Genomic DNA, 22,186 nt, shown 5'->3' on the forward strand with positions numbered 1-22,186 from the left:
TAAAATTTCAGTTTTTTTGTTTTTTTTTAGAAAGACTTTTATATATCCTCCTGCTGATTTTACTATTAATAGCTGAACGGCTTTTTCTTTCATAGGATTTCTAACTTTTTTTTCCTCTGCATTGTGTTTTAACTTGATTTTAAATATCTCAGTCAGGTGATAAGCCAGGCGATTGTAGAGTAAACTGTTGTTACTTTTCTTAGTTTGATTATTTTTGAACATTTAATCTTACTAGTTACCGTATATTAGTTTAAAAGTTTTCTTTGTACCCGGTAAATGGAGTCCAGAGTAACAGCCACAATGACGGACAGAACAGCCTGCAGAGAAAAAATATGGAAGTCAGTCTCAGCTCTTCTAACCAAACATGCATTTTATGCCTTCCTCCTTCCACTTCTCATGTTTTCTCTTTTTTACCTCACTTCAGCTCCTATTTTATTTAATCTTTTTTGTTTCACATAAACACACCCTCTGCAGTTTGCCTTTATTACAGTAATTTGTCACCCCTGTCTGATGAGCCATATTAATTGGAAGTGGAGATCGCACAGTGAGAACGAGTTGCACATATTTGAGAAAATACCACAAATCAACCTGAACCTAAATATTCTTTTCCTAAAAATTTTGTTTTTCATTATTTTATGGTCTAATTTTTAGTTTAATCACTCATTCAATTATTTCCTGAATTATAGGTTTAAAAAAAAACTTGACTTTTTCTTCCTATTTTCTACCCTTTAGTGTCACTTCTCGTTTCTGTTTTTTTTTTTTCCTACCACCCACCTGGTCCTACAGTCACTGGCAGGATGTCATGGCTTCCCTTTGCTGCTAAAGAATAGAAAATGAAGACAAATTGTCCCTAATAATGTGCTCATTACATTCTGTCCATCGGAGAGCAAAAAGGGACGGAGTGAAAGAGGAAATAGCATACCTGCTCTCATTCTGACAAGCCAAGCTGCCTTTGAAGTTTTGACCATCCTGCATCCTATTATTGCTACTATGGTTACTTTTTTGTGTGTAGTTATATTTTAGTAATCCTTTCCCTTTTATTCCCTGGTCTGACAGGATTTGTGAATATCATATTTAAGAAATGAATCCAGCTGTATCTGTTTCTCCAAAAGCAAGCCACCACCTTTCATCCAGCCTCTGCCAAGTGCAATCTGTTAACGCCACGATGAGAGGGCTGAGGGGGGGAGAATTAAATGAGTATAACACAAAAGGAATGTGGGCCATTCATCCTCAACAGACAGCCGAATGTTATTTCTCCCTGAGAATTTGCAGATGCTTTTAGAAGTGACTGCAGTCCTACTATCTGGGGAATACAGCAAATAAGGCACAGTGGCAAGTCTTTATGATGGACCATTTAAATGTGACTGCTGAAGGAGAGAGAGAGAGATAGACATGGAGGTTCAGATGATGGAAAATATCCCCCTTTGTTGTTAACCGGTGTTCCAAAAGCCTGAGTTATCAGTCTGTTGAACCTACTTCTCCATCTGCTTCCTAAGATCAGATGAAAGTTGTGTTTTAGTTGCATTTTAAAGTAGTTTTTTCCTGGGTAAACAAATGGCTAGAAACCATAAAATAAGGTTTCTACTGTGTATCTTAAGCCAATCAGTTCACCTCTGACATACATTGTTGAACAATACAGCAGGTATAACTTAACTTTTATAAATCCTTCGGTTTCTTTGTTGCATTTTCTGTGATCAAATATTGATCTTTACATTACAAATTTAATTAGTTATTATCTTGTCTGTTCAAACAAATTTTTTCTCCACTGTTTCAGTAAAAATACTTTCTTCAAACTTTGTGAGCCACAGTGAATATTAATGAACCTGAACTATTTCATTACATAGAAAAAGACATATTTAATTTCTATCTCAGTCAGGTTTGTTTTACCCACATCTCGGTACGATGGGTTATGTAACAGGAGGGATATGAGGAAGAAATGAATTATTTGTGAACCAGAAGAGCTGCATGTTAACTGAGTTTCAAAGAAGCACGCTAAAGCTTTTACCCTGATCATTCTCACAACCATCACATCTACCATCAGCTTTTTTTAATCTACAAGAGTATTTTGTCACATCATTGAAGACCACAAAGCGTTTGCAGTGTTAAAAGATTGAAATGTCTGATACCTTTGTGTGCATTTATAAGGATAGCAAATTATTGGAACATGGCATCGTATTAAATCCGTGTATGGTTCGTTCTTTGTTGTTTTTTTTGTTCCGTTTCAAAACAAAAACGAAAAAAACAAAACAAGCATGGGGTTTTTCGCTTTTCCGTTTTTAAAAACGAAATTAGAAAAACGGCATTTGCAAAAATGAAAAAATGGTACGTTTTGGGATTTTTTTAACTGCAATGGTTAAACCAAAGACAAACTTTTATTTTGTTGTTAATTTAACAGGACCTTATGGCAGAACCGGAAATGAAGACCTGAACTCCCAACACATAATTTTTTTAGTTACCAGTAGGGGGCGGTAATGTACGCCTTCAATTTCTTGCCAACCGCCATTACAATCCACAAGAAGAAGAACTTCTTCAGTTAGCACTACCAAAATGGAAACGTTTGTGTTATTTAGAGGGAATCAGCGCAATGTGGAGCTCCATGGCGGCTCAAAGCATCAGTGATTTCAGAGTGTGTTTTTCCTCTCTCAAAAAGTTCAATAATCAATGCAGAAAACGGTTCAAGTGCAGCCATTGCCTTTTGTTTAGAAATGGTTTGTTTTGATGCCGTCTTCATCCACTGTAAATGATTTTCCTTTGGCGACTTACTTCATTTCCGGTACTGCTACGTATTAAAACAACAACCGTATTTTATTTTCATTTAAATGGCGAAACAAAACTCAAACGCTGTTGATTTTCTATTAATTCGATTTTTCATTTTTTCGATTTAGGTTTTAAAAACGGAAAAACCATATGCTTGTTTTGTTTTTTCGTTTTTGTTTTGAAACAAAAAAAAAACAAAGAACAAACCATACACGGATTGTATTAGCTTTGGAGCTTTGGTTTTAATTTAGACCTGCCTTCAATCTGTTTATCATTTTTAATTTATTGTACATGAAGTGAAGCCATCCTAATGAAGGACTCACAGCTTTTCTTTCATATAAAGCTATAGTGACACCCTGGATGATGATGAAGATGATGATGATGGTTTGACAACAAGTCAAAATCCACATCTGAACATGTTTTTACTCCAGGATCTCACTCCCGAATGGGATTTATGCGGCAAATAAGAACTTTCAGGTGGCCCTAAACGACCTCATTAACATTTCTTTTATTTTGTGCCCACCCCTCCCCCCATCTAGCCCCTTTTCCCTTCTTCTCTGCTCTTCTTTTTAATTCTCCAGCCTTCTCTAATGTCTTTACCCCCACCTACTGCTCTACTATAAACCTCTAAACAACTTAGCTGCTGATTTCCTGCCAACCTGCTGCTTTTGCATATAATGAATATTGAAGGTTTGCTTGACTATTGAAGAAAAATAAAAACTTTATTCTAAGCAACTCTTAATCTTTATATGTGGGGTAAGAGATTAAAGTAAAAGGAACCAAATTGTATACGTACAAAGTTGTATAGATTTGTTTTTTTGTTATCCATAAAATCTGGGGATCCATAAAATGTGTTAACCAGTGAAATATATTGCAATAGAATTTATTATCATGTTTTTAAGAATTACTGAAAAGTACATTTCAAGTCATGACAAAGATAAAAAAAAAAAGCTTTTTAATTGGTACATGGAGTTTTTGCAACTTTGTCTCATCTGTAAGTGTACCCACTATAGGAGAGGGAAAAAAGGTAAAAGAAGTCAGTAAATAATAATAATATTTTCTATAGATCTATTAAAAGTATCTTTAGCATGATTGCTTAAAACCAGTTGTTTTCAAATAGATTTGTTTTGTTCTAACATCCATCCCCTTAGTTACCTGTTTACTCTGCATCAATGTTGCAAATTCTGTTTAACATAAAGGCATCTTTTATTTGATCTGTCATTAAACAGACAGTTTAATTCGTTTATTTTTATCACAGGATGTTAAATGATTAGTGCCGTCATTTTTTTCTCGTGTGTGTTAAAGAAAGCAATGTTAGCCCCTTTTACTAGGATCTAATTGCAGTGTTGTGTATGTGAAAGAAAATACATTTTTGAGGGTGAATAGGTTGGCTGGTTTATGAGGATAAAAGCGTCACAGTGTGTCAAATGGCCCCACACTTACTAAGGTATGCCAGAAGTACATAGAAGAAGGAGAAAAAAATAGAATTCAAGTTTATGGTCATTACATTGTCAAGTACAAAGCAACAAAATTCACTCTCTGCATTTAACCCATCCCTTTGTGGAGCAGTGGGCTGCTATTGTGTGGCGCCTGGGAAGCAGTGTGGGGTTAGGGGTCTTGCTCAGGGACCCAGAGTGCAGGCTGTGGGGATCGAACCGGGTACTTGCAACCTCTTTAGATCACAACTGCTCTAAAAAACTAGGCCAAAACTCTCAATATACATCTTCGACTCTTTCTGTAATACCTTACCGGGTAAGTCCGGGTTGGAGGTGAGACAAAGGAAAAGAGTTTGCAGTATTAGATTTTAAGATAGAGGAAGTTGTGTGCCTGCAGCACACCGATACAGCCACACCCAAGACATTAGTCCTGGAGCTTCTGTAGAGGATACACCAGCAGATCCATCCTCTAAAACCACAATACTGTCAGCTGTATCACTACATTCCACCTTTAAAGTCCATTTTTGTGGAAGCATCAGAGATTCTGCTTAGATATAAACACATATCCTTGAATTCAAAACTGAAATTCTCTGTCATTTCCATCCCAGCTCAGAATTAAGACCCCAATTACCATTTTAACCATTATTAGTAAAGAAAAATGAGGCTGTATCCTTTTGTTTAAACAGAAATCATCCTTTCAGCAAATTTCCCAAGCTCCCTGTAGAGCCACATTGTTGTTATTTAGAGGTCACCATCCAAATGGTCTGTTCCTTTCAAGTAAAAACTTTTTCTCTTCATCCCCCAAGACTCTCCAGTCCACAAGGAAGCAAACATCCCTATTTGTTAATTTGTTAGTTCTATATTGTGACAGGACTCCCTCATTTAGCTGGTTCTGCATGGTAGCCTTGGTGTTTAGTTACAGTCTGCAGCTGAGCTCATGCTGTTGGAGAGGACCCAAGTGACGTCTGCGGGCTCTCGATATGTGCAACGAGCAGTAAGTTGCCAACTGTGTAGTGGTCCACGGGGGTTCACAGATTTATGAGCTCCATCCATGTGAGCCTTACAAAAACAAACAGGCATTAAGATCAATTGCATTGGGTGGGCCTATTTGGATTTAAACACAGAAAAACTAAATGCCGTCTTTATGGCCACTCTCTCTTCTACATTTCAGATCTGCTGTGTGTTTTTCATTTTTTCCCTCAGCATGGAGTAGAAGCCCTAAAGCTTTAAACATTTATGGCCTCTCCATAATTTAACAGTATGAATTTTCATTGTTTCTCTTAAGAAAAACAAATCTTGTTCTAAACAGCATTTTGGTGTGTTTCAGTATGATATAATCAAGCATCTCGATGGCCCGAAAGAAACTCTAATACCGATTTCTCATCACTTGTCCAAGCTTATGGAGTCTGAATAACTGGGATGTTTCTGCAGCTCTCTGCTGGCTCAGCTTAGCCTTGAAGTGGGATCAGGGTTTTACTGCTTGTTGGAGTAAGAATAGATGTACTGTTTTTTGTTTGTCATGTATAAATCCAGATGAGGTAAAGTGAGGTTTTACTTTTATTTTTTTATTTTTCTCATTGAAATCCTTTAGGACTTATATTCTTTAACATGATGGCAGAAAAGAGGTGCAGTGATCCCAGTTTTCTCCTGCAGCACAGAGCACATGCAGCACTGTCCTTCACCTACATATCCGTGCACACTGCTGCTCTGCAGGCTGAAAGAACAGAGTTGTAGGTCGAATCAAGTCTAAAATAGGCCTCAAATTATTTGGTTTAGTCATTAAGTTTTGCTTCATTCATGTTTTTTCTTTGTAGCAGCAGTTGTGGTTCTGCTCAAGCATCTATGTGTATGAAAATTATGTTTAGTAAAGCTACACATGTGTTTGCTGTGTCTCTTCCCTTCTTTTTCTCATTTACTATTGTTCAGGAATGTGGGTTTCAGTTCTTTGTCAGAATTCAGTTTGCATCACAAACTCATTTCCTGTCTGTTTGTTTCAGGGTCACCTGCTCTAAAGTTTATACATAGCTGTGAAAAAGTATTTGCATTATTTGAGATTTCTTCTGTTTTTGCTTTTTTTGAAGCAAAGAAAAAAAAAAGAAAAAATGTATCATGTACAAATTCTTAGTGATAATCCCAAATATTTACTTGTGAAAAGAAGAAATATGTAAGTGTGGCAGATATATCTGCTCAGTGTAGAGTTTGAGCCTAAAATTCACTCTGGAAATACCCTCCACCTTTGGAAAGCCTATCAGAAATAGTCCAGTAGTCGGATATTCTCCCAATAAGATCTTCTGAAACGTGTTTGACATTGATCAGTCAGATGATCCCATGGAGGCTATAATCACCCCATACTCCTAAATTCAGCTATTTCACCTGCTAACGATTGTCTTCCTTCTGCAGGAATAAGGAGTTCATATGCCAGTCAGCACAGCCACCATGGACAGGATATGAGGTCAACAATCTCCCCAGACCGCCACATTGCTCCCATATATGAGGATAGGACGTTCCGGGGTCCGTTATACCGAAGCCCCAGCCACACCCAGCAGCAGGGGACCCTTTACAGGAGCGGCTCAGGTTGGTCAAACTTGATGAGGTTGATGAACTTACACTCTAATTAGATTTAGCATTTTATATTTTGACCCGGTAACCTTAAAAAGGGCAAAGTAGATTACAGACAGAACCGAGGCTATGAATCTGACATCGTAGTTATTAATGTGCAGCTCTGCTCAGCTGGATACCTGAGCTGTCATACTGATTCATTATCAAATGCCATTGGGTTTGATAATACTCAGTAATTACTATATTTATTGCAGTTAACCAACCTTGTCTTTTACTCATCTCTAGTATTTTGCTTTAAATTATGATAAACGTTTTTACAAATTCAGCTTCACAGTTAATTTAATTCATATTAAGCCATATTATTATTTATTTATCTTTCTATTTTTAAATCTGTGAAGATTGTCAGTCATCCATGTCATGGTCTTTATCTTTTAGTTGTATTAAACTGTATATATATATATATATATATATATATATATATATATATATATATATATATATATATATATATTTAATATATATATATATTAAACTGTATATATATATATATATATATATATACCCAAAGATCTTTTTTTTTTTATGCATACTCCCCTGTCTCTATAGCCACCATTAACTACTGTTGCTTTAATCATTTTCTGTTGAATATATATATAATTTTATATAAATGTATTGCAGCTACACAGACATGTAATTCAGATAACAACTAAAAAAACGTTTTTAATATCAACAGTCCAGTTTGGGATTGGGAATGTAAAGAGTCCATTCCAAAGCTTAAAAATCAGAATCAATTGTTTAAATCAGAATGGTTACCCAGCCTTAGCAGGGTTTGAATGTGTGACACTTCCAATAAAAAAGCACATTTAAATAAAATGTCCTTTATTTTTTACAGTACTGCTCGCTGCTGTTGTTATAAAAGTCACAATATTCTATATTGTCCTGCTCTGCAGTGCAACACCCATGTTCAATATAAACAAACTAGCTCAGTTGGATAATGAATCTTTTTCTAATCCGTAATATAACATTGGAAAATGACAGTTAGTCTTCCATCTAAAGGTTGTGCCACACCATCTTAGCTTTCTGTGATTGTTCAAATATGCCAGGTAGTAAATATGCTCCCCTTTTTTTGTCTGAGAGTCATGAGAAGTCCTGAATGCATAGGGTGATATCATTTTGTTTACACCAAACATTTATTTTTTCTCACCAGGTGCTGCTGCTCTCTTTACCTGCCAGTATTAACCAATAATTAGTGTCTCTGACCCTCCTATGTTGTCTCCCTTCGGGAACAGAGCCTCTCTGCCCTTTATCTCCATCTACATTATATTTGTTGCTTTCCTGTCTTCAAATATCTTCCTTCTATTTTGCAAACGACTCTGCCTCACGCTCCTTTTCTCCCTCCACTGTCTGACAGAACAGGGTGAGACATGAGTTAATAGGCAGGTTCTGATGTGTCACTCTGCCTCAAAGGAATCCATTACCTCTGTGTCACTCTGAGGACAGAATCAGGGGACTTTTGGTTTACCTACATCCGCTACCTTTCCTCTAAAGCTAATCTCTTCCTTATCTAAATTACAATTGCAAAAACAATTCCCACATTCAGACTCACCCGGGGCACCAAAGATCTGCTCTGAGAAATAGACCCACTAATAAATGCTATTGATTTATAGAACTTGCTAAAAAAAAACAATCCACTTTCCGTTTTTCTTGAGATGATGAAAAAAATCGAGTGAGCTGAGCTGAAGGGGGGGTTCGATACACGGTCTTTGCATGAGCTGCTCCATTTGAAAAATCCAATTTGATGAGGAAGGTTTCTTCTTTTTTATAATTTCAACATTATATTTCATTTACTCTGCATTGGTTTTTTTCATGCCTCTTTGGCTGATGCCAGAAGCATTTACTGACATTGTGTAAGTTGGAGCAAGATTGTTTTTTAATGGGAGACATTAATTCTAGGCTGCAAATGTTAAGAGCAGGGTCCACTAAAATTAAATTTCAAACAGTAAGTTGTTTTCTTACTGTTGTAAGTTGTTTAAACAAAATTGGAAAAAAAAGTTGACCTATTGAAATAGATCCATTTGCATGACAATGAGTTTTATATTTAGGTATCAAGTCACCAGAACAGAGGACATGTTTGGCTACATACAATAATCCAGGAAAAGAACCTGGTTTCAGCCATTCCTCATTAAGCAGGAAGTGTTTTGTTGCTTTGTTTGGCGGATGCTTTACTTCAGCGAGTGAAAGGTGAAGGTGAAGCAAAACTGGACCCTACAACATGACAGTGACCCCAAAAAACAGCAAAAGATACCAGATTCACATTTAAAACCGATGGAAGCAGTTTCTATATGTAAAGACCCTTCAATCATATCACAGCTAAAAGTAAGGATTAGTCCAAACTCACCTCAGATCTCTGGTGCTACAAGTAGTGTCTCCCCAAAGTCATTCTACCTAGATGATTTTAATTTGCACAATTTTAAACACATTTTAAATTACTCTTTTCCACTCGACTGGCTGTGTTTGTAGAACCTTCCTTCCACACTCCTTTTACACCATAAATGTTGCTATTAGACTGGATTCAAGGCTTCCTCATTGATTTTCCATTAAATAAACCATTTTTTTCATTTTGTCACAATTTAACAAGTTTTTTAATCTTTAAGCCTATAGTTTGGATAAAATGTCAATTTTTGCTCCTTTGATTTACTTGCAGGGCTGTTCAGTGGCGCAGTGGGTAGCACTAGCAAGAAAGTTATGGGTTCAATTCCCAGGGTCTTTCTGCATGGAGTTTGCATGTCCTCCCTGAGCATGTGCGGGTTCTCTCCGGGTACTCCGGCTTCCTCCCACAGTCCAGAAACATTAATTGACTTGTCTAAATTCTCCTTAGGTGTGATTGTGGTTGTTTGTCCTTTTTGTCTCTGTGTTGCTCTGTGATGGACTGGCGACCTGTCCAAGGTGAACCCCGCCTCTCGCCCATTGACTGTTAGGCACCAGCACACCTTGCTGTCCCACTTGGGACAAGTGTGTCAGATAATGGATGGATGGATGGATTTACTTGCATGAAACTAGTGACCTTTCTCCAATATTTCCACCTGTTGAAATGTATTATGTGTCGTATAAATTCTCAAAAACTCTTAAAAAACTAAAGATTTGTCCCCCGAGTGTATCCCAAACTGTTATTTGGCTTTTATGTTCTTCCACTTTGAGTGGCTTGTTTGTCCATATGTATACAGGATACATCTGGACAGCTTTAATTCTCACAAGGTCTGTTTTCTTTATGTTTTTGGACTAATTTGCACATTCTGTAGGAAACATGCATTGGTTGAAAAAGGGTTAAGCTTACTTACTTCCTAATGTTACTTATAGGTTTGCACATAACAGATAGACATTGCATCTTAAGGGGTTTGGATTTTATACCAAATGATAAACCAGGGTTTGGGGGCTTCTTCTGGGGCTTCCTGATGTCTTGCTTGATTTCTTTAGCTTTTTTTTTAAATGTGCCTAATTAAACTCCAAATAGCTTCGAAAAACAGTAATACTGAAAGAAACAGCAATAGTTTTGTTTAATTATTGTCAGGCTGAGGAGAAAAAACGCTTGGTATCACCTTTGCATCACTCTATGTATAATAAATCTAGATAAATATGAGTTTTAATTGAGTTTCTGAATTAAATTTGAATCTAATTTATTGACATTCCACTGTAGTTTTAGCAAAAAATAAATCCAAAAGCTATACTATGTTGTTTTGACCCATTCATCCTTTGTTCCTGCAAGGTTTTATTTTGGGAGGTGGACTCTTTGCTGGCTTGAGTTGGTGCCTAACATAGAGGTGCGCTGAAGCGAGAAATTGGGTTTTTGGAGTAACACCACGAGTTGACGTCTTGGTTCCTGGTAGGAGGGAGTTTGGACACTCGTGCCCAGTTCTGTGGGGTTTGCTGATACAGATCTGTCCAGAGCAGCATGCATGCTGTTACAGATCACGTGGCTTCAGTTAGAAGGAGGGCTAGATCTTACCCAGCCTGTTTATGCAGTTTTAAAATGGCTCATAATGCTACAATATCACATGGAGCAAATTAAAAGAAGAAAGATGACTAAACGGAGATACCAACAGGCTTTCTGTGCGTCTTTTTCTAGCCTTGATGGTTTATTTTCTGACATTTTAATCCTTTTTGTAAGTGTTTACAGGTGTTTTTTTAGTGGAATTAATACAAAATTTCAGGGACGGGTAGGATCAAGAAGGCTGTGAAGAAAGAATTTGGCGGATTATCTTGCAGGTTGGGTCCTTCTGTGCTCTCTGAATACAAGCAGGACCCCCCGAGCTACGTACAACCTAGTAAACCTAAAGAAGCCTTTGAAGGAGAGTGGCTCAACTTTCTGCAACCACAGGAGCTGTGTTTTATCCTCATCATTAATTGGATCCAGATTTGAGAATTTGCAGAGTCTGTAAGAGCAGCAGCATGTTTGTGTTTTCAGCTTTGTGTTAAACCCTCTAAGCTAACATGAGCACAAAGCTCTCAGTTTAGCTGAAAAGGTCAGAACTCTTAGTCTTGCATCGCTTTGCTTACTTGCGTATGGTTTCATGTGTGAGCTTAAATCCCCTCCATGTTTTTGGTGTTTCAGGTGTGGGAAGCCTGCAGAGGACGTCCAGCCAGCGCAGTGCCATGACTTACCAAAGAAACAACTATGCTCTTAACACAGCAGCCAACTATGCCGATCCATACCGCTCCGCACAGTACCGGCCCTCCGATATGAGTTACGCTCGACAAACTCTGCCCATGGATGACGGCGCCCCCCGCTCTCCTTCCATAGACAGCATTCAAAAGGATCCCAGGTATGGACCCTCATGTTTTCATATATCTACATTTACTCTGTGGTTACTAGTTGTGCATATAAAAGTAATCCAGAGAATCTTGTGCTAAGAAGGCATCCCCGTTCTGCTGGGTCAACACCAGTGTCCTCTTACTATTCAAACACATAGTTCCCCCTGGATAGCCACACAAGGCTCTTCCATTAAGCCGGCTCAACTGTGTCTGGTCGCCTCACAATAGATTCTCACAGGCACCGAAGTGCTGCGTCTGCTCTTGTACGGACGTGTGGATGTGTAAACCATGGATTGACAACTTTTGGTAAAAGCCTGACCCTGCAGTTAGAGGCTTTGTTTACGTTTTCAGTGTACTGTAACTCTTTAAAGGTGGAGCACTCCAGGGGCGGCTGCTCGGGAAGTTCACCAGGTCAAGTCTGGTCTAGAATTTCTTTCCTGATTTCAGGTTTATAAAGACAAGTTAATGTTGGCAGTTTTCAGAGCTACTTTGTGTAATTCACACTGAGTGGTGCCAAGAAATCAACTCTGTAATTCAGTATGCACTTTGCAGTTGATTTGGGAGTATTTGAATCTTTCAGTTCTTCCCTTGGTGCACTGTGCAAACTCTCAGCTGCAGAAAAAATTGGGATTAATTGAAGTTGAATCTCAATAAATCAAATTATTATTGAAAAAAAAATTTTTTATGAAGCAAAGGGATTTAATCTAACTTATTGTGGAGACTTCTAGCTTGACAGCTATCAGCACAGAGTCTATAGTTATGTTTATGTGCACAGAATTTCAGGATCTGATAGAAATGTGTTCAGATTGTACCAATTATATAGACACAAGCTATCAGAATATCAGATCGGAATAAAAACATGTCATGCAAACATAATGAAGTAGTGTTTGCACAGGCTGATGATTTTAGAAGACTTGAATCTGCTGTTTATTAAAAGTTAGTCCAGCCCTCTAACTCTTAGAGCACCTAATTCTTCCATCTGCTGACCAGCTTTAAGGATGTTATTTCATTTTGCAATCAAATAACGTCAAGAGGAAGTTTAGAAATAACAGAACCAAATGATGCTGTGGGCTTCATTAACGCCTCACAGACCACAGACCATTCGCCTCTATGCTTTGATGGAACACTGGAATAAATAAACAGTCTGATATCTTGGATTACTGACTAATTACTGACTGCCATTTGTCATCAATATAGTTATTTAAACCCTACGTATAAGTAAATGTAGGAAATTACACAAAATGTAGCTCTTATTCTTTTCTATGGCTTTCTTATAATTTGTTAATGTAATGAACTTATATAAAATGGAAAGAAAAATAAAATGAATGGAAAAAAAGAACAAAACAAGTGAAGGTAATGTGTGGTTTTTTGGTAATTTTTTCCTTTACTTAGCACCTGCCGTTATGCTGATTTGTTTTGACCTCTTCTGTGCTTCCAGAGAGTTTGCATGGCGTGATCCGGAGCTAACGGAGGTAATCCACATGCTGCAGCATCACTTCCCCTCAGTGCAGGCCAACGCAGCCGCCTACCTGCAGCACCTGTGCTACGGTGATAATAGAGTCAAAAGTGAGGTGGGTGACACATTAGTGATCCTGTATCGAATCTCATAAAGCTTGATTCTCCATAACAAGGAAACTTTGACAAGTATTCATATTATGTTGTTTTAATTTGTACCAGTTTAATCAATGCAAGTTTTATATTAAGGTAATTTAACATTTAAATTACATTGATTTTTATTTCACTGTTACATGCAAAAGACTTTCACAGCAAGAGAAAACAACTGTATAGTAAAAAGGAAAAAGTGTAAACTTAAACGTATTTCTGTTATATTTTTGCAACAGTTTTCTGTTCTCTTGATGCATATCTCAAACCAAACTAAACACTTTTCCCTTTTTTCCCTGAGCATGGGCCACAGCTCTGCCATAAACTTTCTGTTCAGTGCTAAATAATTTACTATAATTGAATTCAGGATTTGGATTAATCAACTTGGCTCGTATGCAAGCGCCATTCTTCTCTGTTGAACAGATTCAAAAGCATCTCTTGGGGTTTATTCATCTTTTATTTACTCCTTATCTGGCATAATTTATTCTAATGAAAAGATATATGACATGTGTGATATCTGATTTAAAGCTGTGGTTTTCATAGGTTTTTCTTTTCTACCTTTGTTTCTGAGCATAGAAGAAATGTTTTTCTTCCACCTGTGATCTCCTGTGGTTAAAGCTTTCATTCCAACCTGCATTAGTTTTTCCAGATAATTTGGGTTCGGTATGAATAAATTCCCTGCCTCTGAATCTCTTGTCACATGAATAAATTCATGATTTTGTTATCCCAGAATACAGCCAAGCAAGAAAAAAAAAAACCAAAGTTAAATAATTCCTTGTGTAAAATCCACCCCTGACCTTATTTACCTCTTCTCCAGGTATGCCGACTGGGAGGAATCAAGCATCTGGTGGACCTGCTCGACCATAAAGCCGTCGAGGTTCAAAGAAACTCTTGTGGGGCTTTGAGGAACCTTGTTTATGGAAAAGCTGTCGATGAAAACAAGATCGCCGTCAGGAACGCGGGAGGGATCCCCGCTCTCCTACGCCTGCTGAGAAAGACCGTCGATGCAGAAGTTCGGGAGCTCGTCACAGGTGGGTCAGCATGAGGTGCTTGTTGTATGATGCTTGGATGGGATTTTTATAGACAATAGATTACTTATTTGGTCATTTCACTACTATTTTGCGTTCGAAAGGAGTAAAACGTAGGCAAAGAGTGGTTTTGAAACCACTCTGTTCGTAATGTGTTAAAAAAACAAAAAAAACAAAGAGATATTTGCTAAGGAAAAATAAATTTAAGTTGAGTTTTTCTACCAAAGTGGTTTAAGGGCTTAATAATGGCCACTGTTAGAGCTGCTTTGGCTCAGCCAGAGATCAGGCTCATTGATCAGGTCATGGGTTTCTAAACTTCTCCACAAGTGAATACTTAAGGCTGATTTATACTTCGAAACCAGGTCCTCTGCATAGGTGTCGCCGTGAACAAAAAGCCGTCCCCGCCCCCTCCGCAGACCCTCCGCTGCAACTCTCCCAAATTGTAACTGACCGCAGACAGTGCCGCAGACAGGAGGCCGGCTTGTTTCGTTTTTATGACCAAAATTGCGGAACAACTCGTGAAGTTTGACCAGCTAGAAGATCGAGGTGCGCGAGAACGCTGGGACCCCTTTTCCACCTGGATCCCCGCTCTTTTACGCCGTCATGTCCCTCCGTTTGTGGACTAAACTCGCCCCCACTTCCTCACCGCCTCGGCCGCATCTAGACCCACAGCGTATAGCGCAGACCATGCTTCAATATTGAGCATAAATCAAAAATGTCTGCGTCAAGCTCACTGCGACACACTGCTGCAGGAATATAACCATATTCTGAGTTTTGTTTTGTTGGGATTCTGCAGTGCATGAAGAACTAAATCATGTTACTTTCTCTTACCACTATTTTAAAGTACAAATAAAAAAAAACTATTCGCAACCAGCGAATCTCTGATCTTATCAGTATCTACTTCATCATCGATGCCAAATCAACCAAATAAATAGACTCAGTTTATGAACAGTGCTTGACATTACTTTGTATATTATAGTAATTAAATCTGCGGCAGGTTTTTGACTCTATTGGTTTGATAGCAATGTTAGAACAAATCACCCTGATGTCTAAACTCTTCACAGATGAAAACACCAATTGACCTAAAACTATTTCTTTCACCTTATATATTTAAAGTAAGCTTGCTGACGTGTTGAATGATCTCCCGTGTAAAACAGCCTCCATAGTCCCCCCCTAACTCCCGGGCCTGCGCTGCGTGCTACTCAGGTTTGTTTAGGTTGTTTAAACCATGTAAACGGGGTATAAATCAGTGTTGTTTTGGGTCAGGGTGGAGCACTACTGAAATCAGCAAACCAGAGATATTTGGCTTCCAGGTGGCTGAGTCAGCTGTTTGTGCAGCAACTCCAGCCTTCTTTATTGCTCCGTTTCAGGTTACAGTCTAGTAGTCCCTAGGGGCAAAACAATTCAACTGGAGTATGAGCACAATAATTTAGTATTAACTGGGAGGAGATTGTTTTCAGCTTCCTCTATCAATCAAGTGTGCATTTACTTTGCCTAACACAACCTGAAGGAGAAAATATTCAGCATTTCTAAAAGGGCACAAGAGGATCATTTGTCTCTGCTCCCACTTGTTTGGATTGAACGAGTTTTTAAAGGGGAAATCTAAAACATCTGTCTTTGTGGGGTTTATTTAAGCCCTGAAAAGATTGTAGAGGGATTTCTTTTTTCCAAGTCAGCATGAACAGCTTCTATTAGAGCTCTGTTCAACTTTCTGCTTTCATCCACTCTTCAGAGGGCCTGTGGTGGCTAATTGGTTGGGGGCTGGGAGGGTTCAGCAGTACAACATCACCTTTGATTAATTACAGCTAACGAGAATAAACCTCATAAAGAGCTTTTACCTGGTTGACAGGATCCCATGTGGTAGCTCAGAGATCATTCGCCTGTTCAGAACTTATTTCGACTTTGACAGAAGAAACCTCTGACCAGCAGATATCATTTAAATTAAAAAGGCTGAACTGCTGGGACACCTGGTGTGTGAAAATTGCTTTTTTCTAGGCTTCTATAGATGATCGAGGCATCTTCTGAAAGCTATTAGCATGAGGAGGCTATCCTTGCTGTTAGGTCATATCATGGTCTAGTCTTATGTGCTGTGCTACCAGCTGCCTTAGTTTGATCATAAGATCAAACCATTTGGCCTTATGCTGTTATTCAAAGTCAAATTTCCATCATGCATTTATTTCCCTTTGTTCTATTGCAATTACCTTAATCTAAAGAAAATGATTTACAGCGGACCAATATTCTAGTCATTTTTTTGGGGGGTGGGGGGTGTAGTTGTTGATTGATGTTCATTTCTCAGATGTTTTACAATTGAATGCATGAATATTTAGATGTTTGTTTTAGCCACCTTGTGTCAATAGCAGGACTTCTAGGGACCAGTGTTTTAGCAAACTGAACAGGATTTCAGTCTGAATTTGAACTGGGTCCCCTAACGCAGGCATCCCCAATCTTGTTCCTCAAGGCCCCCTGTCCTGCAGGTTTTAAAGGGTTTCCTTGCTCCAGCACAGCTGGTTTTAATTGAAAGCTGATTAACAGGGTTTTGGTCTACTGCAATCATTATAATCAGCTGTGCTAAAGCAGGGAAACGTCTAAAACCTGCAGGACAGAGGGCCTGAATCTGTATTTGTTCATTGTAGCTACTAGCCTTAGGCTCAGTGTTTCCATCCTGATTAAAGGGGAACTTTCATCCACAATTTAAAGTTTTTGCCAGTTTTTTTTTTTTCCTTATCATATTTTATATATTTTATATTTAGCTCCATCCATCTTTCATATTAACTTGGTTTAGCTTTTATGCCCCTGCTGATTAAAATCATCCTGACGGCATGATGCTACCTCCACATTTGGCTGGTGTGTTCAGGGTTGATTTTCTCCATTAAGTAGCTATAAGGCAAAGATGCATGCTGTTGTTCCTATCTGGGTAGATCACCTTTTTTCACTTGGCTTTGGTTTCATGGCTTCTGGTGGTTAGCAAACAGGACTTTGATTGGTTTTCTTTAAACCATATCTTTCTTATTGAAACTCTTCCATAGGACCGATTTGGAGTGTTGTTTAGTGTTTATTTTGCTGTGAGTCTCTGTGGCTAATCTAGAGTTACCGTGGGCCCCTTGGTTCTCTTTCATTTAGGATTAACTTTGTCCTCGCCTAGCCTTTTATTTTCAATGGATGGCCAAGGGTTTGTTGGATTATTTTATAAACTATGTTTTCAAACACCTTTATAATTTGATCTGTCACATATGATGTGTGTTTATGGTCATCATAGGGTTAATTTTTTTACCAGTGTTTTTTTTTTTTAAAACAAATCGGACAACTTCACTGAACTGCCGATTTATCCTAAGATTAGTTTCAAGTTATTTGACTAAATATGAAAACCTTTTTTTTTTTCTTTTTTTTAAAACCTTGATACATTTTTATTCCACTTATTAATTATGAGTTTCTCTGTGTTGGTCTGCCACATGCTTCTCTTATAAAACATGGGGTTGTGACTAAACTTGGAAAAGTTCAGGACGGTATCGGTCATTTTGCAGAGCAACACATGCTTCAAGTTCAGCTGAGAAGCAGCTCCTACCCTTTAAAGAACACACTGATATGACGGAGGTTCAGTCAATGGAGCATTGACATTTTTCAAGTTCAGCTGACTGAATCTAAAAGGTTAATAAACTGCGGTTTTCAGGTTATCTGCATCATTACAGACTGACCTGAAGAGCTGCCCCGGTAAAGCTTGACCAGGCAATTTCTGGGTCCTACTGATATTTAAATCGGAGACAAAGGTTGTCCTAATGGAGCTATTTCAAGGTTTTGTAATCAGTCAAGGTCACATTTCATTGATAAAAAGAGAACTGTAACTGAGATGGAACGTATGTTGCACTATAGCTTGGACTCTGGGAAATTATATATATTATCAAAAGCATATAGCAGTTGTTTTTTTTTCTACAGGCAGATGTATTTGTGATGTATTTACTTTTGTAGGACTGAAAAAGAAACAAAAAACATTGTGGTCAAATTACAAAACTGGCAGAGTTTAATTAATAGTACTGGGAAATGGTTATTAGGAACGGATGACACCCGAATCACTCGGATCAATAACCAGTTTCACACTTCAGCTTCACCTGATCATAACAAAAGTGTCCGTGTTTGAGCCGTCCCCGTTTCTGCTGGATCACTCAGATTAACAAAAGCAGTTTAGCAAACCGAAACAATACTTTAATTCAATTCAAAAAATTTGCAGGACCTGCTGGGTCAAAGCAGTGGATTTGTGCCATTTGGTGGGAAATAGCAGTTGTTGATTTGTGTCAAGGATTCTTTGCCTTTTTTTGGTTGTTTTTGCGTATTTCCAAGAATTCTTGTGATGAAAATGAAGTAGCTCTGACTGATTCTAACATCAAAACCTCAATAAATAAAATGGTGGATATTTAAAGGAGTGTTCATTATGTTACTCTCCTCACGTTATTTCACTTATATTTCACCTTACTGGCGTTTTGGAAGCTCATTGCATTGACTTATTTCAAGTGCATTTTATCTAATTATCTTATTTTAAAAGTAAAAATACTCATTCCGTTGGCAAATTATCCTATTTTTATCTACTCAAATGAAGGGTAAATACACTTATTAAGAAATTTTTACTTATTTCTAGATCGTTTTTTCAGTGTTATTCCTTAATATCATCATATTTTTTGGATAAATGTCCCAGAAATGGATGGATTATAGAGAGTAGCCGTTTGTTGCTGGTCATCAGTTAGGGTTGCTCTTCAGGTGACCCTAAACTCACCTTAGGAAGGACGGAAAAGGGTGGGAATTTACAGCTTGTCTCCATGTTAAAGTAATGGCCTGCAAATCTGAAGCACTAGGTCTTACATTTAAATCATGAACAAATACCACCTACAGAAACGAAAAGTTTTGTGATTATAGCCGACTTTACAGAATAAAGGTTTTGCTTTATGGGTCATGTCATAAAAACATTATGTGGGTGTTTGAAGAATGCCGATTAGAAATGGCATCTACTTTAACCCTAGATTAAATCTCTAAATTGGAAAAAAAAATTATAAACTCAGAAGTAATATTTCTAAGGAACATTAGACCCTTTTTAAAGATTGGCATTGTTTTTAACAGCCTTTAACTTTTACTAAGTAATAGATGCTCGGCAGCTGGAGGAGAAGATCAGTGTGTTTTTTGTTCTTTGTTGGGGTTTAGCATCTTCAAAAGATTTATTATAATATCCAAAATGCAGCACCATCTATCCTTTACTATTTTCGTCAAATTAAATTTCCCTGTTATCATTTTCCTTTTGCTTTTTGTTTCTGCAACAGCTTTGAGAGACTGCATTAAAGAAATTCCCACATAGTTTTAAAATGTTATTTACCAAACAGTAATAGTTGTTATCAATAACACTATACTACTGCAATGGTTATAATTAACAGCTAGAGGCTGTTTCCTCACTACTACATTACAGCTAGTTAATTAAGCAGCTGAGAATGAACAGAGGCCAAACTGAGAAATCAGAGCAAAAAAAACAGAAAGACTTGGAATAAAGGTCTCATTAAAAATCTCTAAATGTTTGAAATATCTTAACAACCGAAATCATAATGTTTTGCTTAAACTGGTTGAAAATTATAACAGTATAACAAATCTAGTAGACTATACAAATTCAAGTAATTTTTTTTAAATCTAGAGCTGCTTCTTCAAGTGTTGCTGTTAACGTTGTCCCATCATAAGTCAGTGATGGAGTAAACTTTTTCTTTAATATCAAACTCTATGTTGAAAGATGTCAAAATCACTATAATTTGTGTTGCGATATTTTGCTGCCGTCTAGTAGAGTGCTGTGTAAAAGCATCCCATCATGTTTGGACACTATAGCATAGGTCAGGTAAAAGCACTAGACGCCTACACAGAGCACTGAAGCTCACAGCCTAAGGTCTGTGAACCTGAAATATAACCTGCACATTGGTGATTATCTTCTGTCTGATAAACTTGTTTTGCTTAATCATACACAATCATTTCATTATGATCCGTTCATTTAAGCTTTAGCATTTTTATATCACCCATTTATCAGAATGAAACCTTCTTGCTCATCTAATATTAAAAGCGATCTTAATATAGCTTCAGTTTGCCTGTTGTCTTATTGACTGCTTCCTTATATTCCCCCTTTAAAGCTCTCTGAATTCATCTCAATGCTCTTTTTTTTTACTTAATGACCCTGCAGCTGTTACTGTTTTGATTTTCTGTTTAAAATTTCTAACAAAACCACCTGAAAGCAGCATCAAAGAGGAAGACGAGTATCAGACGGATTTCTTGGTGCACACAGACAGAAACAAATAGACACAGTTTTGCTCCATCTGACTGTCAAATATGACTTATGAGTATTGCTCCTAGTGTTGCTCCACTGACAGTACTGTCAGTCACACCTCAATTATTCCTGAAGTTGATTTCTCCAGCATGTAGCCTCCACAGGACCAATCCGATATCCTGTAGAGAACATTCATTCCTACAAATTGCCATTAGAGTGGATGTGGAACGGAGAAACGTGTTTGAGGGGGGCTGTGGATTGTAAAGTGAAAGGAAAGACATTGGTCAGCAGAAAGAGATTATTTTTCATGCTTTAAAGCTGCTTTCTAAAGATGCTCCCTATGTGAACGGGCTCGAATAAGTGCAGGAATTTGATAACAGAATATGCTGCTTTCTCAGGCAAAGATTGTATCCTACTACCGGTAGATGCTTTTCTTTTTGTATGCAGAACTACTTCCATCTCTTGGCAGTCCCCAGTAGGGCGTCCATGCTGCTTATTTAAAAGACAAGTGGATACTATCAATGCTTTGTGATGATTTCATTATATTTTGTTTAACCTCTTAACATCCACCTCATTTTGAGAAATCCTCGCCTATTCTGCATACCCAAATGGAAAAGCAAGTAACTTAGGAACTGTAAGCCAAAATTACATGTGCAATTCATTATTTGAAAGCTAACAGCCTCCAGTTTCCTAATATATAAATTAAAATTGGGTGATTAGAACACAGACCAACCTGTATCAGTTCAAAGATGACTCAAAGTTGTTTTTTTCATATTCTCGGAAATTATAGGTCTTTTTTGAACAGCAGTAATAAAGACATTCTTGAGAAAAAGCAGGTTTTTATTGTATTATATTTGTTCTACATCATATCAGCCACAAATGCAGAAAAATTCAGACCTCTAGCTACCGGTATAACAGTTCCAGAGCTGTGGAGTATGCAACTTTTGGTGTCAGCTCGGAGCTGCGCGCTATGGCTCCACCTGCTGGTAAAAAATGTATGCATTCTGAGTTATTACCCCGATTTAAGGTCGGGTCGCCAGCGACTCGGTGGGTTTTAAGAGGTTAAGGACATTGATAATTCAAATAGTGAATTAAAGGTATAGAGGATGATGTTTTATTTCCGGGTGGATCATCTAAATAAGTGGTCACCCTAATTGTCAGTCATTCTGGTGATATTTGTTTGCTCGTCCATTTGGCCATCTTTTTCTTTGCTACACACTTTAAGGCGTATGTCTGTGGTTAGCTACAGTTTCAGCCAATCATTGAAGCTCATCTTTCTCACAGGGGTTCTTTGACAATGGCTGAGAGTCGTAAGAGAAAAAGTGTCGACGAAGTTTATGAGAAGAAAAGAGGCATCAGAAGAGGCAGATGTATGCTGAAATGCTTTGCGCTGAGAGCTTGTTTAAGCTATGAGAACAGCAACCTTTAAACAGAGTGTGCACAATTAGAAATGGGCTCTCGCATGCCCTGTATCCGCTCTCTCAGGAATGGGTACAGGGTTGTGCATTTTTTGTTTAAAGTGGGAAGGGCGGGTCCTTTAAAAAATATGCGAATATCCTCCACTAGCTGAGAACATACCATACCTAGCTTCTAATGTTTATGAACTACTATAGTAGAACGTTGAAAGCATTTTAAACTTGTCCACAACAACCTCTTATTCTACATCATGTATTTTTCAAATATCAGTGTTTCTTGTCTAAATGCCATCTATATGAACC

At 37.8% G+C, this 22,186-nt stretch overlaps 1 protein-coding gene across 6 annotated transcripts in view; it reads left to right on the forward strand.

Annotated features, from left to right (window-relative positions):
• The window catches only part of pkp4 (plakophilin 4), a 108,928-nt gene that overhangs the window by 69,033 nt on the left and 17,709 nt on the right, over nt 1–22,186 (forward strand). For all 6 annotated transcript variants that reach the window (XM_015378543.1, XM_015378541.1, XM_015378544.1 and 3 more), the window contains 4 exons: nt 6,594–6,767; nt 11,362–11,572; nt 13,000–13,132; nt 13,981–14,194. In XM_015378543.1, the coding sequence (XP_015234029.1) occupies nt 6,594–6,767; nt 11,362–11,572; nt 13,000–13,132; nt 13,981–14,194 (732 nt within the window). The remainder of the gene's footprint in view (nt 1–6,593; nt 6,768–11,361; nt 11,573–12,999; nt 13,133–13,980; nt 14,195–22,186) is intronic.

The sequence above is a fragment of the Cyprinodon variegatus genome, unplaced genomic scaffold (genome assembly GCF_000732505.1).
Source record: "Cyprinodon variegatus isolate N-32 unplaced genomic scaffold, C_variegatus-1.0 Scaffold174, whole genome shotgun sequence".
In the NCBI taxonomy this organism is placed as follows: domain Eukaryota; kingdom Metazoa; phylum Chordata; class Actinopteri; order Cyprinodontiformes; family Cyprinodontidae; genus Cyprinodon; species Cyprinodon variegatus.